The sequence below is a fragment of the Calidris pugnax genome, unplaced genomic scaffold, assembly GCF_001431845.1.
Source record: "Calidris pugnax isolate Ruff unplaced genomic scaffold, ASM143184v1 scaffold124, whole genome shotgun sequence".
In the NCBI taxonomy this organism is placed as follows: domain Eukaryota; kingdom Metazoa; phylum Chordata; class Aves; order Charadriiformes; family Scolopacidae; genus Calidris; species Calidris pugnax.
This window is the reverse complement of record NW_015090914.1, coordinates 1425014-1441396: the sequence shown is the minus strand read 5'-3', so window position 1 is coordinate 1441396 and position 16383 is coordinate 1425014. Positions and strand designations below refer to the sequence as shown.

The following is a 16383-nucleotide window of genomic DNA, read 5'->3' as shown; positions in this document are numbered from 1 at the left end:
TCCACTTGCTTATCTAATTCAGTTTACCACGTCTATATCCTCTTTGCTTTTACCCCATACATCACAACTGAAATCTTTTCCCAAGAGCAGAAGTAGTATCTGCAAGTCTTTAGTTTCCAAGATCACTGCAGAAGCCCTAAAATTGTCCCCACACTTGCTGTATCAATCCTTCTCCACCAAGTGTCTCACCAGACTTTTCCTTCCTAGCTGGCTACTGAAGGAACCCCCGTGAAAGCCTGCCTAACAGGAAACTGAGACACACGGACAGCCTTGGGAAAGAAAGATGGAAGGCTGTGCTTCCACTGATATACTGAGTGTTTTCAGAGTCATTTCCTTTTTATACAGGTACATACAGATTCTGCATCCAAATCAGGTGAAACTTCTGCTGTGACAATGAGATCTCTGTGTTTTTCAGATTTGGGCAAAATATCTGAAAGAAAAAGAGAAAGTAAATCAGCGCTCCTTTAACAAAAAAAGCAACTACATTTATTAAAATAATACAACTTCAACAGCATCAGGTTTCAGACTTATATCATTACACCCACCAAGTAAAGGAAAAAAATAACAACGCATATGATGTTTGACCAAAGAAACTTCCCAAATTTAAGATTTCTACAGACAATCTAAACCTAGATCACATTCTGGATGCCTGATTAATGCACAAAAAAGGATTTAGATGCATTTTATAATAAAATTTTATACCAACTATCCATGATCTCCAGAAACTGTAAGGAATTTTTAAACTTGTATCCTCAGGCGCATATACTAATACAACTGTAATAAACAACTATCTCCAAAATACACAATATCTCCAAAATCTCATGGCACTTTCATCTAAAGAATTTGATAATGAATATGTTAGGTACAGAAAGATTTTGTTCTTAAGAGTGTAAAATTAAAATAGATTTTAGAAATTTCTCTGTATAAGAAGGTATACAAAAGTTTTATGTACAGAACGTTACATGGGGCTTGGGTACAATATATTGCCTGATGGTTTCCAGGCCTGTCAACATACAAGGCAAAGAATGCTACAAACTCATGTATGTCCATGATATAAAACCTTATGTAGATACACATACATTAAAAAGCTGTAAGGATTAAAGTGTAGGCACTTAAATACCAAGAGGAATTAAATTACATAATCTCCTCTTAAGAGCCCAGAAATCCAGCTCTAAGGTATTTGCATTTTTTTTGAAATGCATTTTTATTTCTTAATACTAAATGTATAGGAAAAAGAGAAACCCAAACCAGACACATACAGTTCCTAAAGTAACAAACAGCAAAGACTTAATGTTAAGGGGAAATTTAACTAACACACTAATTGAATAATTGAGAGCACGAGCACATTCGAAAGCTGCGATGACTTTATTACACGGCCCAGAATTAGCAGGCAGCACATTATCCCTTTCTAAAAAGGGGGTCAAGGGAAAAGATTTCAATGACAATAGAAAATGTGTTTTTATGCTCAGAGAAAAATGCCTCCTTGTAGTACAAGGTAAAAGAGCCAAAGCAAACCCGTTCCTCCACGAGCCCTACCAAAGCAGCCCAGGCTGTTCCACGCTGCCACAGCAGCCCCCCACCAGTTCTGCCAGTTACACACAGCTCAGCACAGCCCCTTCCCCTCCTACAGGGAAGAAATACCTGCCTTTCCTGTCCCTTCTGAATCAGTTCTCCTTAGGCTGCTTCTTCAAGAAAACTATAATGCAAGTTCTTTCATAAAGTCATTATTCTTTTAAAAATAGGACAGAGATCACAAAGTTTACACATAAGCATCAGATTTTTGTTACTTTTACACTGAGCCAAACCACCTATGTTTAATCACTTATGCCCTCCAGACTGACGTGAGTAACACTACATTTTAGTCAGTATGACAGTTAAGATTTTTATATATTTCATGAGTTCATAATGTAGATCCTTAGTCTTCAAAATGTATAAAACATTTTAGGTTCAACAGTTTAATGGTCAGCACTGGACAGAAACAAGACATTTATGGAAATAACTACTCTAAGGTGGTTTTTTATGTGATGACCTCATTCTAAATACCTTCCATGTTTGGAAGTCAAAATGAAACAAAAATTATTTCCAGATAAGGGTACACATTTTCAAAACAACACAAGCCCTTACTGCACAAATGGTGAATCCAGAAGACAGAAAAGTCAATGGCTCATTGTAAAGATCATGCTTAGGAGTAACTTAATGCATTCAAGGGTGGTTTGTATTCAACCAGACACAATGAGCAGTTATTTTAAGACTTAGTTAAAGCCAGACACAATGAGCAGTTATTTTAAGACTTAAAGGTCTAAGAAAAAAGCCAAAATGAAACAAAGCCAAAACATCCGAAACCAAAAGGCATTATTCTTAAGTAAAAGTTTCTCACACATTTTATATGCGGTTAAAGTCAAACACAACATCATTAGAGTATCTTTCCACAGCGAAAACAGCATTCATAAAAAAAAAATTCATATAAACACCACTGTAACACTTTAGATCAGATTAGAGAGACTGAGGAAGAAAAAAATTTAAGAGGAAAAGAGAATGGGGAAAAGTTCAACAATATTCATAGCAAACTTGTTAATCCTACCATGACAGATCAGAAAAGTTACAAGGGACAGCTATGATTCCTTTCTCTCTTCCTAGACCTTCCACACAACATGTTAAAGCTAATAAAGAAAAGGTGATTCATTTCAAATGGACTTATTCCTTTCATCCTGCTTTTGCTTCCCTTGGCCATGACAGCCGGGCAAAGCTGTCAAATGCTTACAAAGAAGGGCTGTGGTAAAAATCAGAGGAATTTACATATATCTACACGCTTAAATAACCTATTACTTGATTTATAGAATTAAAAAACTGCTATTAGTCTATCACAACAATGGACAAAGTTATATGCAATTACAAAAAAGAAATCTTTGAGTTGCAGAATCAAGCTCATGATGGCAGCTAAATTATGTTTCATTTTCTAGGGATTTCAATCGTAAGCTTTTTACTCCCTTTCCCCACAGAAAGCCACGACTATTTCTTTAACGCATTTTAAGAGCATGCAAACTATCACCAGGAGATTTTAATTGATTATTTCTATTGGTCTAAGATTTTTCCATAGTTTCCTGTAAAATCACATGCTTCCAATTTCCTGTGCAAGTCAGCTACACTGTTTAAAAACTGTTATAACAGAAACTTTGAAAGATCTCTGTAGAAATTATATGCCCCCACTTGAGCAAAATCAATGCAACTTATTAGCAACATATGTAAATTCAAGAGTTCACCATGATCAGTTATTGGGGTATTTTGACATCTCACTAAGTTCTTGAAATGCAATTGTGCAAGTCAGCTACACTGTTTAAAAACTGTTCTGATAACAGAAACTTTGAAAGATCTCTGTAGAAATTATGTGCCCCCACCTTGAGCAAAATCAATGCAAGTTATTAGCAACGTACAGAAACTTTGAAAGATCTCTGTAGAAATTATATGCCCCCACTTGAGCAAAATCAATGCAACTTATTAGCAACATATGTAAATTCAAGAGTTCACCATGATCAGTTATTGGGGTATTTTGACATCTCACTAAGTTCTTGAAATGCAATCACTTTTGAGAGAAGTTAAAGCAACAGAAAGGTTGTTTTAACAAAAGACTTTGTTCTTTGCATGGCTTAGGAAGACATTTGTAATAATAAAACAGAATTTGGCAATACTTTCACTCTTTCTGAAACTTAAGTGTATCAGACCATTGCTGTGAAATTCCTTAAGTTCTCTTGCATTTGGGTAGTCAGTGCACTGACAGGGTTTTTTAACGAATCCTTGCACTAGTGCAAATTATCTGCAGCCTGACAGAGTCATAGAGCTGTAACCAGTATGAGTTCACTGGGCTCCAGGAAGCTCTGAGCAAGAGACAGCACAGAATCAGAGAATTGTCCAGGTTGGGAGGGACCTCTCAGATCAAGCCCAACCATCCACCTCACTCTGATCAAAACCATCACCAAACCATGTCTCTAAGCACTAGGTCAACCCCTCCTTTCAATCCCTCCAGGGATGGGGCCTCAACCACTGCCCTGGGCAGCCCAGGCCAATGGGCAATAACCCTTTCTGGGGAAAACATTTTTCCTAATCTCCAACCTGAGCCTCCCCTGGCACAACTTGAGGCCATTTCCTTAAACATAAACATCTTGGAAGTTCCAACAGGCATCCTAACAATGCAAACAAAACACTCTGGATCCAAGGCCCTTCCAGTCTAAGATTTTGTTTGTACACTTTTTTATTAAAACCTAAACTTCATGAAATATGACATCTCCTACAGGAAAATGTAATTATGGTTAAAGTATGAAAATAAAAAAATATTTTGAAGTGAGTAATTATCTTAAGGGAAAGTCAGGTGGTTACAAATACGTACAACTATAGAAAAGGGAGAAGTGTACCTTGTGTTTTTGTGGCCTCCTTGATGATTTTCTGGAGCTTTTTCATTTCAGCTTCAAATTCTTCATAGTTTATTTCTCTAGACTCAACCCTAGGAGCCTGGAAGAGTGAAGGATCAGTTCCGAGGTAGGAACACTGAAGATGCCCATCGTCACTCAGAGTGACTATAACACCCTTCAAGTCTCTGCATAAAAAAAAAAAAAAAAACAAAACCAAAGCTCCTTGAGAAACTGAGAAGAAACACAGCAGCAGCAACACTGAATCTATGCTGCTTCTACTGTTCCATCTACAAATATAATGGAACTAATTGTTTTTAATGAGATTCCTTTACTAAAAGAACACAACGATATTTATTCTTCAATTCAGATGTGTTTATTAATATTATTCCCACTTATTGGAATCACACCTAATAACCAATCTGTGCTAGACAGATGACTAAAACGTCACCCAAGCATCTCCATCCGTATAATCAAGCCAGATGAAGGGAAGGGTCAGAACAAACAAACCGAGTATCCAGTACACTTGTAACCTTTTTTATTCCCAAATTGTTGCTTAGTTTGTTGAAGTATGGATATTCAGGTTGGTATGCAGGAAGGGGAATCAGCTAAATGGAACACCAAGTAAGGGAAGAAGGGATTAGAAGAAATCACAAACAGATGGAAGATGTTAACAGTGAAGACAACAGTCGGACTTTGATGGCACCCGTAGCACCCCTAACCTGCTCTTTGGCCACCACTGCAGCTCCTACCCTGCCTTCAAGCCCTGGCTGGCTCTTCCCTGCCGTATCTTTCTGAGAGGAAGCCTCACAGATCCAGAAGATTCACCTTACACATCTCTGGATCAAAACAAAGCAGTGTTTTACTACCTGTACGCAAGGCGCTTTTCTCCCAAGGGAACAGTACTTCAGTGAACTTACTCCTACAAAAATCTCACTCACTTTGCTTATCTGATCATGGACCATGGAAATGCAAGATTTAAGAAAGAATTTAACAAATTACGAGACAATAGGGAGTACTGCCAACAACTGCCATATAAAGAGAGATCAAATTTAACTCTTAGATATCAAATTTTGTTTTGAGAAGAAAGCCAACTGCGCTACCCCACTAATCAAACCCATGTAAAACATTTCATTTATAGGAGTTCAAGCTACAATTCATAAAGAATTCACAAAAATTCTTTTAACTTCCATATGCTGATACCTTTCAAGCACCTCCTCTAGTACAACCCTCATTAAAAACCAAGTAGTTATATGAAAAGGAGGAATTCTCTCTGGTTTCCTCTGCTGTCTTGTAGCATGGCTCAGGTACACACAGACAGGGAACCTCACGCCAAAGTTTTCCAGGGTAATAATAATTGTGAAAGCAAAGAGATGTCACAGATTAATTTTGATAACCAACTGGAGAGCCCAAAATGCCTTTTTACAGAAGGCTAAGGTCACAATCCCAACGTTGTTTCCACAACTACAGTAAAATATTCTGGAAAAACGATGCTGTTACTGAGATTATCTGAACTGCATACAGAAATGAAGACCCCACTGGGCACCACAAAAATAAGCAGTTGCTGCAGATAAGTTCCTCTTTCTACAGAAAGTAAGTTTTACTCAGTGAATGAAATAAATCTCCTGGTTGAACTACTAATACATGGAAACTAGTTGAAGGGTTTTTTTGGACAACGGGTATCCCCAGTCAGTCCTTTGCTGCAGGTGGAACATGCAAATCTGAAGTGCCTTCTGGAAAAGAACACACATGATGGGGCTCAAAGTGCGCTGTTCCCTTTTATCTAGTATAGAAACTCAGGTTAAAGAGAAACCGTCTTCTCTTTTAGGGCCATGAGGATGCTCAGAGGACTGGAGCCCCTCTGCTGTGAGGACAGGCTGAGGGAGCTGGGGTTGCTCAGCCTGGAGAAGAGAAGGCTCCAGGGAGACCTTATAGCAGCCTTCCAGTACCTGAAGGGGCTACAGGAGAGATGGGGAGGGACTCTTGGTCAGGGAGGGGAGCCATAGGATGAGGGGTAATGGTTTGACACTGAAAGAGGGGAGATTTAGGTTAGATACTAGAAAGAAATTCTTTGCTGTGAGGGTGGTGAGAGCCTGGCCCAGGTTGCCCAGAGAAGCTGTGGCTGCCCCATCCCTGGAGGGGTTCAAGGCCAGGCTGGATGGGGCTTGGAGCACCCTGGTCTGGTGGGAGGTGTCCCTGCCCAGGGCAGGGGGAAGGAATTTGAAGCCCAGGGCAGGGGTGTTGGAACTTGAAGATTTTTAATGTACCTTCCAACTCTAACCCTTCTATGATTACTGTTCCTATTGCCACAGAAAAGCTTCCAGTGCCCACCACAATTTTTAACGTATATTAGCATTACAAAAGCTAAGCAAACTGTAACAGAAAGCTGTCTTTGGAAGCAGCATAAGGCTGGAAATGCCAAACCTCCCTGAAAAATACTTTAAGATAAGAAAGTAGAAGATTTAACACTGATTATCAATTTACATATTAAGTACTCTTAGGAGCCATCCTGCAAATGTGATAGCCTATTCGTGACCTGTAAGCCATCTCTCTACACCCTCCTTTCAGGGAGCTGGAGAGGGCAACGAGGTCTCCCCTCAGCCTCCTCTTCTCCAAACTCAACATGCCCAGTTCCCTCAGCCTCTCCTCATAGGACTTGTTCTCCAGACCCCTCCCCAGCTTGGTGGCTCTCCTCTGGACACGCTCCAGCACCTCAATGTCCTTCCTGTGGTGAGGGGCCCAGGACTGAACCCAGCCCTCGAGGTGAGGCCTCACCAGTGCCCAGGACAGAGGCACCATCACTGCCCTGCTCCTGGTGGCCACACTGGTCCTGACACAGGCCAGGATGCTGGTGGCCTTCTTGGCCACCTGGGCACACTGCTGGCTCATCTTCAGCCCACAGGCCACCAACACCCCCAGGTCCTTTTCTGCCAGGCAGCTCCAGCCACTCTGCCCCCAGCCTGGAGCGCTGCAGGGGGTTGGTGGGACTGAAATGCAGGACCCGGCCCAATGCTGCACCTACATGAGTATCTAACCCAGGGTTGTGCTTTCAGACAGATGGTGTGGTACGACTCCTTAGGGAGTAGACTTCTGAGTATCTTAGATCCTCTGATTTCTGAAAGTTGGCTTCTTGGTTTTCTGCTCTTGCTTCTGGGATTATTGCTTTCCCAGACCAGAGAGCATCAAACTGAAAGGGTATTTCTCACTTGTAAATGAATGTGTTATTTCTTTCAGGTGATACTGATTAAACTTGCAGTGCCCAGTGCAGAGGCACAAACAGCACAAGATGACAGACTATCATGAATACTTCAACCATACACAGCCTTGGCAAGGTACGCAAATAATACCTCACATACAGGATTGTGCTTGCTGCCTGCCAAGTGTTTGCAAAGAACTTTGTCATTCTGGCAATGGGCACAGCAAAGACTTTAAAAATGGTACATTGTTGAAGGAGATGCTACCAGATACACTGCCCCACACTCTGCTATTTAGTTACAGCAAATACTGATGTTGCTAAGAAAAAAATGGGACAAGAGAAACCACACCATGAGCTTTTTCCAGAACTGCAGAAAGAAAACAGACTCCTGAAAACCAGAGAATTTCCAAAATCTTCCAGCAATGGCTTTGGAGCTTTTTAAAATTTCTTTCCTGAGGCCATGAATCTGTTAAGCAAAGAAGGAAAGATATACAAGTCAACCATCCCTGGAGGGATTTAAAAGCCATGCAGACGTGGCACTTAGGGACCTGGTTTAGTGGTGGACAGAGCAGTGTTAGGTTCACTACTGGACTCCAGCATAAAGGTCTATCCCAGCCTAAGTGGTTCTATGGAGACATCTGAAAGTAAGTCCAAAGGGCATGAAATGTAGCTACACTGTTAGCAATAAATCTTTGATGATAGATTGAAGTATGATAGATCCAGAAGTGGTTTGTACATGCAGTCTTCCCTATGTCCCTTTTAATTTGGCAATGAACTGCAGATAATCACTCTATCAAACCAACTCAAATCAGCGAAATCATTTTCCTGTATAAATTAGGCTTTTCTTAACTTCTGAGTTAAGCCAGCTTTACAGAACACACATTCAAAAACACCATCTTACAATAAATTTATTTCAACCAACTTTCCTGTTGGTCAGGACATCTTTTAAGTCTGCAATGCAGTATTACAAATGAGTGTTTTCCTTTGCTTCCTTTGCCTTTCAGTTACCACTCTGCTGAGTACTAAGACAACTGTTAAACATCAAAGATATGCAAATATGAAAAAAAAAAAGAAAAGCCTTTTTCAGTAATCTTTCCTTGTTAAAGCTGTCCGTGAATTTGTAAATCAATAGAAACAATAAGAAAAATATGGGCAACCATTTATAACATATGATTTCTCCGTTGGAGTGTTTGTCAGGCAGTCAAGATTGCTTTATTTTTCTCAAGCTTTTACAAGAGTGGTTAAAGACAGCAGAGGGAGGGGGAGCATATTTAACAGTTTTATAGTAATTTCCCCACAGCTACTGCAGTCCTACAATATCCCTGCAAATACCATTACTTCATTTGGCACATTTTGCACACAATCTGGAATTACAATTGCTTGTTAAATTTCTTTTACTGTAAACTTTTTTTTTTACTATATATCACACAATAGTCAAAGTAATAGCAAATCTAAGGGGGCACTTTAACGGTGAGGAACTCAAAGTATGAAACAAATTATTCTGGTATCTAAAATAACTTTACAGTACAAAACAACTCCTACACTCATATGGCAATAATTTGAAAAACTATCTTTTATTGGATTCTGGCTAATAATAATGGCATATGCTTTTTGTAGATCTTCTCTTACTAAACAAATTGCTTACAACATAATTCTTGAAGAAATTAAAGTGCTTTGAATGTTTCCAGTTTGATCAAACAATTGACTTAAGTTGAATCTGTAATTGGGAGTTCTACTTGAATGACAAGCCATGGACAACCCTCAGGACAAGGTCTGGTTATTGACATCATTTACAGCTTTAATTATTAATATTTCTAATAGCACATAAAGTTCTACCTCAATTTCAGAAGTAGTCTTAATTGATATTACTCATACCAATCATTTTAGAAAACAAAATGCTCCACAATACTTTCAGTCCTTTATTGATAATGTATTATTTACAAACTATTAAATTAGAAAACTGATTCCTGAATTGGGCTCAAGCATTTGGAATCCAATTCTCTCATCATCCTCTGAAGTAATTATATGCAAAAGCAGAACTACAATAGCACTTTTTAGTTTAGTGCTTTTGAAAACCCAAATTGTTCTAAGTTTCACTACCATTTCAATGTCATTTTAGCTGTGACCGTGTGAAGCACTGGATAAAATGCTGAAGGGATATCAGACTAGGAGTAATAAACTATACGAATTTTCTAACATGAACTACCAGGAGTAAAAGTGGCATGCCCATCTTACTCCTGTTAAACACACTCCAAAATCAGACCTTCAGCTGAATATTTAAAGTATACATGGTGCAACTCAGTGTTTGGATATCTGTCGAACACCCTCAGGCTCCTTTGAAAACCCCTGTCTCATTAAAAAAAAATCTTTGACTTTATACAAGTATTACTTTTGATGTGTGTAAGACTTCCCCATTCAGCTATTACACATGAAATCAGATAACCTGTTTGCTCTCAAACTGGAATTCTTTTAAGGCTGTTTATATTATGTATTTAACATGCTTTGCACACACTGTAGAGGAGAAGCCAACTTATAATGTAAATATGGTGTTCAATTATAATTGTTTAACAGTCTGTAGTCATATTGAATATCATTAGGTGGTAAATAATCTGTGCTGCTGCTTCACAGAAAAGCATTCTTCATCGTTCCCCTTTGTGGGATGGTTTAGGATGGCTGATCTTAACAGAATAGCAGTCACAAATCCAGTTTAAAAAAATTAGGACATAGATGGAAGAGGAAGAGAGAGATGAAGTGTTTTCATCTCGATAATCAGTGGAAGAGCAGTTAACAAAAGAGAAGTTATGACTAGCACAGGTCCCCGCTTATAAGCGCTGAAATTCACTGAGAACTGGAGCATGACCATTTTGAACACCTGAAGGAGCCATGAGGTCTCACCCAGCATTCACACTCTGTACTGGGCAGTAAAGACATTTCCACTGCACCTTTACAGGGTGCCACCACACAGCAAAACAGCAAATTAGTGCCTTACTGCGTGACAAATTTAGACAAGTCTTTAGCTTGTGTTCTCTCTTTGAAAGAGATGCCTGAAGGGCCAAACGCCATCCGCTGACCAAGCAAAAAGGAGCATCTTCCACAAATCAACCAAATGGAAGAAAAAAAAAAGCAATATAAAGGAATTGTTTTTACTTTTACTGCCGAGTCAAATACAAACATTACTCACAAAAGTTTGGGTCAGGGGTCTGTTCTGCCAGATGCCTGCTGCCACCTGCAGGGGAGCACGGCAGAAGGAAAAGACATCCACGTCCACATCATCTGCTGATCCCTCCAGGCAGGGGACACGCACACACCACTACAGGCAGGCTAGACATGCAAATTAAGCTCATGCTACAAATTACATACAAAATTGATTTTTATCAGAAAGGTTAACCAACTTAGTTTCTTGTCATTTTAAATATAAAATCAAAAAACTACTTAAGAGGCAGTGAAGGTTTTATTACAAACTAAAGTAGCCAGCTATATAAAGTAGAATAAAACCAGAATATTCAGAGTGATGAGACACAAACACATGATCTTAGGTCACACCAACCCCCTGCAGCGCTACAGCCTTGGGGAAGAATGGCTGGAGAGCTGCCTGGGAGAAAAGGACCCAGGGGTGTTGGTCGCCTGTCGGCTGAACACAAGAAGAAGTGGCCATATTCCACATGGCCAAGAAGGCAAACAGCATCCTGGCCTGTGTCAGGAACAGCGTGGGGAGTAGGACCCGAGAGGTGATCATCCCCCTGTACTCAGCACCAGTGAGGCCTCACCGAGTACAAGAAGGCAAACAGCATCCTGGCCTGTGTCAGGAACAGCGTGGGGAGTAGGACCCGAGAGGTGATCATCCCCCTGTACTCGGCACCAGTGAGGCCTCACCGAGTAATTTTGGGCCCCTTCCCACAAAAAAAGACCTTGAGGGGCTGGAGCGGGTCCAGAGAAGGGCAAGGGAGCTGGTGAGGGGTCTGGAGCACAAGTCTTGTGAGGAGAGGCTGAGGGAGCTGGGGGTGTTGAGCCTGGAGAAAAGGAGGCTGAGGGGAGACCTTCTGGCTCTCTCCAACTCCCTGAAAGGAGGGTGTAGCCAGGGGGGGGCGGTCTCTTCTCCCAAGGAACAGGCCATGGGACAAGAAGAAATGGCCTCAAGTTGCCCCAGGGGAGGTTCAGATTGGAGATTAGGAAACATTTCTTCACCAAAAGGGTTATTGCACATTGGACTGGGCTGCCCAGGGCAGTGGTTGAGGTCCCATCCCTGGAGGTGTTTAAAAGCCAGGTTGCCCTATTGCTTAGAGACATGGTTTGGTGATGGTTTTGATCAGAGTTAGGGTGATGGTTGGACGAGATGATCTTCAAGGTCCCTTCCAACCTGGACAGTTCTATGATTCTATCTTGGCTTTAGGCAAAAAAAAAGTAAAGATCTGAAGTATAATACTCAAGAAAGAGTTCATAACTTCCACATCGCATTTCTTACTATCACTTTTCCATATCTAACATACTTAATGGCATTATCTGAATTGAAAATGGACATGAGAACTGATAAGAAACCCCGAGTCTCTCAGTCAGAGCTAAAAATAAGAAACAAGAGAAATAACATTGCGACCTTATTTATGATGGTACCAGTGTTAGCAATTAGAAAGAAATTAAGACCAACTGTGACACACCTAAAACATTTCCATGCTTCACTCCCCTTATAGCTATATCAAGCAGTACATATTTCTTCATCTGCACCTCCTTCACCTGAAGTCTAAAATCTGTTTCAAGGCCAGACTCCCTCACCAGCAGACACAGAAGCTTCTGAAGGCTGAACCAAAAGGTGGGAGCTACAGCATCATGAATATAGGATCTGGAGGACCTCAGTTTGTCCTTTACCTTAACCTTCTCTCCCACTTCAAGGTAGTGGTTAGAGCCCATTTCACTCCAGGCAAGCTGGAGAGGCCCCTTGCATCTCTGCTTCCAACAACAAAGAGATGCAAGGTGCTATACTGATACAATCTACACTCTAGTACATTTATTGTTTTAGATAAAGCTTATTCTTGACTGTTGGCTTCATACAAGCTAGTATTAGACACTACACGAGGAAAATTAGACTACCCACATAAAACAGAGGTTAACAAGAATAACCATGTGTCTTTACCACAGATTTTTTTCTGAAAGGACTGAATAATTGAATAATTAACTCTAAAAACACTCAACTCCAATTTCCATCTCTTTCTCCACACAGTTTGAGAGTGAAGTGTCCGCAAGCTTTAAGATTCACCAGCACTTCAGGCACAAAAAAGCACGTATGCTCTTACTTTTAATAATGTTTTTCCTTGTCCCTTTACCCTGTCTTGTAAGGAACAAAGCTGCTCTGAAAAAGCATCTCTGGCACTTTGTATCACTAGCTGGTTCTTAACTCCATGCCTTAACATAAACGTCCCCCTTGCTGGTCCTCATATGAAAAAAAAAAAAATCTTTCATTTTAATGGCATAATAACCAAGACCTTCAAAATCAACAGCTTTAAAGTATTCATAGCGACTGCTTTTCAAGTAAGATGCCCAGCATTTCCATGGGCAGAGCAAGTGTCACAATACGCCCAGGAGCTCCAGCCTACTGCTCAACATCCATCTTCAAGACTGAATTGAGAACCCCATACAGTTCTGTTCTACTTTATCACAACATGAACAGGCCCAGAGAAATGGCAGGTTAGCCAAAAAAAAAAAAACCCCACATGCTAATTGCTTAAAAAGCAAGTATTTAAAACAAAATACTTGAGGGGGAGTTACTTGCCTTCTTGTTCTTGATCAGTTAGAGTTTCCACCCTTAAGGCTTCCTCTAGAACCACGAGGGTAAGAATATTCTGTTATTCTAAAGTAAGTTGAAACCCTTACAAAACCGTATGACTAAAAAGTAGGCTTTTTGAAAAAGCAAATAAGTGACATGCAATAAAATTAGGAGAACTAGCAATATGGGTGTATGCTTAATATGGTAGAGTAAGTACCGTTTGCCACTAACTTGCTAGAAAGCTCAGCCATGAATCACAGCACAAGCCAGACGTAGTATCTGGCACATCTACAGCTTTTCCAGGGCCAGAATCCCATCCATATTCTGTGGCTAAGCTACACACATTAAAGTTATGTCTTCACGAGATCTTTAAAAAGGGTATTATTTTGTACTGCCACCTCTTGACAATCCATTGGCAATTCAGTGATGAAAAACAACCACAGTATTATTTTTTTTTGCTTAAAAACATTTCTTTAAAATGCACTGATGTTAAAGTAAAGAGATTCTAGAATTCTCCCCATTTAACTTCTCAGATCAGGCAACATTCTTACTGAGCACTCCAATAAAACTTTCTATATACACATGTATGTAACTGAACAGTTCATACAGTGAGTCATAACTGGCACAGCACTACTACACAGAAAAAGGAAAAATCTTTCAACAAACTATTAAGTTTGATTCCTGCAGATTTCTTTCCATAAAACCCTGTAATAAGTGCTAAGTTTTGCTGGTTTTCTATGTAAGTTTTGCCATTTTCATATGGAGATTCTTTAACAGTTGTGGTAGCTGTGGTGATATCAGTTAGATTCAGGAATAACAGATGGGCTGGAATGAAGAACAAAGTATTTTCAAGCATCTGGATAGCTAGAAATTCAGTGACAGGGGTTTTATTTTGACTCCACCCATTATTACCCTATATGTGATTGCACTTTTACACTTTACATACTTTATTCAACTACAGGGGTTTTTTTTCCAGTTAAATTCCATTCTTGTTGCCTTTCTACCATTTGAAGAGCCCAGCTACACTAAGTACACTCATCCAACCCCCCAACGTACTACGATTCCGTGCTAGAGAACAAGTTTTCATTTCAAGTTCATATTTGGACCAGACCAATATTTTCTCGCTTGCAAATTGATCGCAGATTTTAATTTTCTTTAAAAAAATACTGGAAGCTAAAACTTCATAAAGCACATTTTCACCCAACGGCTATACATCAGAAATCTGAACTCGCAGTCTTTTGATTCATGTACCTCATTTAAAACTAAACTGATCGGTCTGTTGGGCTACATACGAATTCAAATCCAGGAATTAATCCTGTATCAAAACAAAGAATTTAAACACTATCTTATGTTCTCTTCTTTAGGGGGGTTGGTTGCCAAATCAGACTTTAAATATTAACTTATTCAGACAAAGCATCATGAAGTTATGAGCGTGTTAACTATGCCAGGCTCAAGCTACTACTCATATACAGAAGATGAGTCTTGGTTCTACGAAGCCAGTGAAGAATAGCCTTCAGGGACTTCATACCTCATTAGACAAATAAGTATATAAACCACCCATTTCTTACTAGTCATTCTAATATTATGAAATACTAACAAATTAGAAAATCCTAAAGGAGTATCGTAATAAGCATTTTTCTAGAAGGCAAAGAAGTGGCTCTGGCATTGGCTCTATCAGACACTGAGGAAACTTCTAGCAGCATCTCGCAGAAGCCACCCCTGATGTCCCTCCACCAAAACCTTGCCATGCAAACCCAATAGACCCATGTTGATGGGTAAGCATCCTGAGGTGATCATCTCTGGTTAGAAAGAATGAATGCCACATTCCTGTAGCACTACACGGCAAAACAGAAAAATTGAGGACCAGCAGCAAGAAATCCCAGAATGCTAGGGGAAAAGCAAGTATTCTAGTAACTTCCACCAACTTGTCCATACCTGTCAACCCCTCTAATAAAAGGAATTTCCCATTTTACAAGGCATATACTCATTTTGAGGGTTATTTGCTTCAAGAATCTCTCTCCCCCATGAAGAGCAGGCCTCCTGCTCACAGATCTAGCACATATGAAAGCTTACAAATGGCAGTCGGTTCCCAGACTCCAATTCCTAGATGTAGCTCCTCAAATTAAGAGGTTCCACGTACACGGAGCATCCAGTAACCTATAGACAAGCACTCCAGGTGGGTTTAAATTTTTTTCTTTTGGATACTTCTAACCAAATTCCTATGCAGGTGAAGGTGAAAATATCCTTCACTTAAACCCAAAGTTCATTCATAAACCAGTGCCTGAGGTAGTAAGAGCTCTCAATAGATTATATGGAGAGGGAAGGATTCTCTTTCCCCACAGTACATCCCCTAAACCCTGAGAGAAGGTTGGTTTACTGTTACAACTGTGCCTGCTGATAAATTTCACAGGAAATCACCTTTTTTTTTTGCCATATAGATACCACCAGACTTAATTTCTTGATGGAGAGTCAGAAGCACAATTAACCAAAATTAGGGGCAGCACAAAATACTAACTTGAAAAGGAGAGGTATTTGAGGAAGTTTGCAGTCTACTTCAGTTTAAAAGAAAAAAAAGTCAGGCTACTTTTCATTCACAGGTTTATCAGATATAACTTGAAGGCTGCGTACAAAAAAACCAAACTAGTAAAATTAAGACTATTAAACTTTAAAAATATGCAGAAGAATCAAAGTTCCTGATTCATGCTTACCCATTGAAAAAAATAGATTTGTAACTTGGAAGTGATCAAAACAGAAATCCCTTTCCTGAGACTACATCAAAGCAATGATATCCTATCGGTGGGATTTTAACTCAACCCCCAGAAGCATCCGGGGGGGGTGAGCTATTTCACTTCAAACTGAAGGCACCTTAATGTTCTAGTTTCAGGCCAGCCAGGTCACAGGAATACTTAGTGCAATCAATTGGCCCCTAAAACATGGTACTCTTAGCAGCAGCTTTGCCAAGTGAATTAGTGTCAAATTAATAGAACACCAGCTATTTCAAATATTTTAATTTATTCCGAGGACCTTCCATG

General features: G+C 39.9%; 1 protein-coding gene across 1 annotated transcript in view; it reads right to left on the bottom strand.

Moving 5' to 3' along the window:
* LOC106892349 (protein PTHB1-like) overlaps positions 1 to 16383 on the bottom strand; it is a 355117-nt gene that overhangs the window by 292428 nt on the left and 46306 nt on the right. The window contains exons 10-11 of the mRNA XM_014949498.1: positions 4407 to 4588; positions 354 to 430 (exon numbers count right to left, since the gene is read on the bottom strand). Of these exons, the coding sequence (XP_014804984.1) occupies positions 354 to 430; positions 4407 to 4588 (259 nt within the window). The remainder of the gene's footprint in view (positions 1 to 353; positions 431 to 4406; positions 4589 to 16383) is intronic.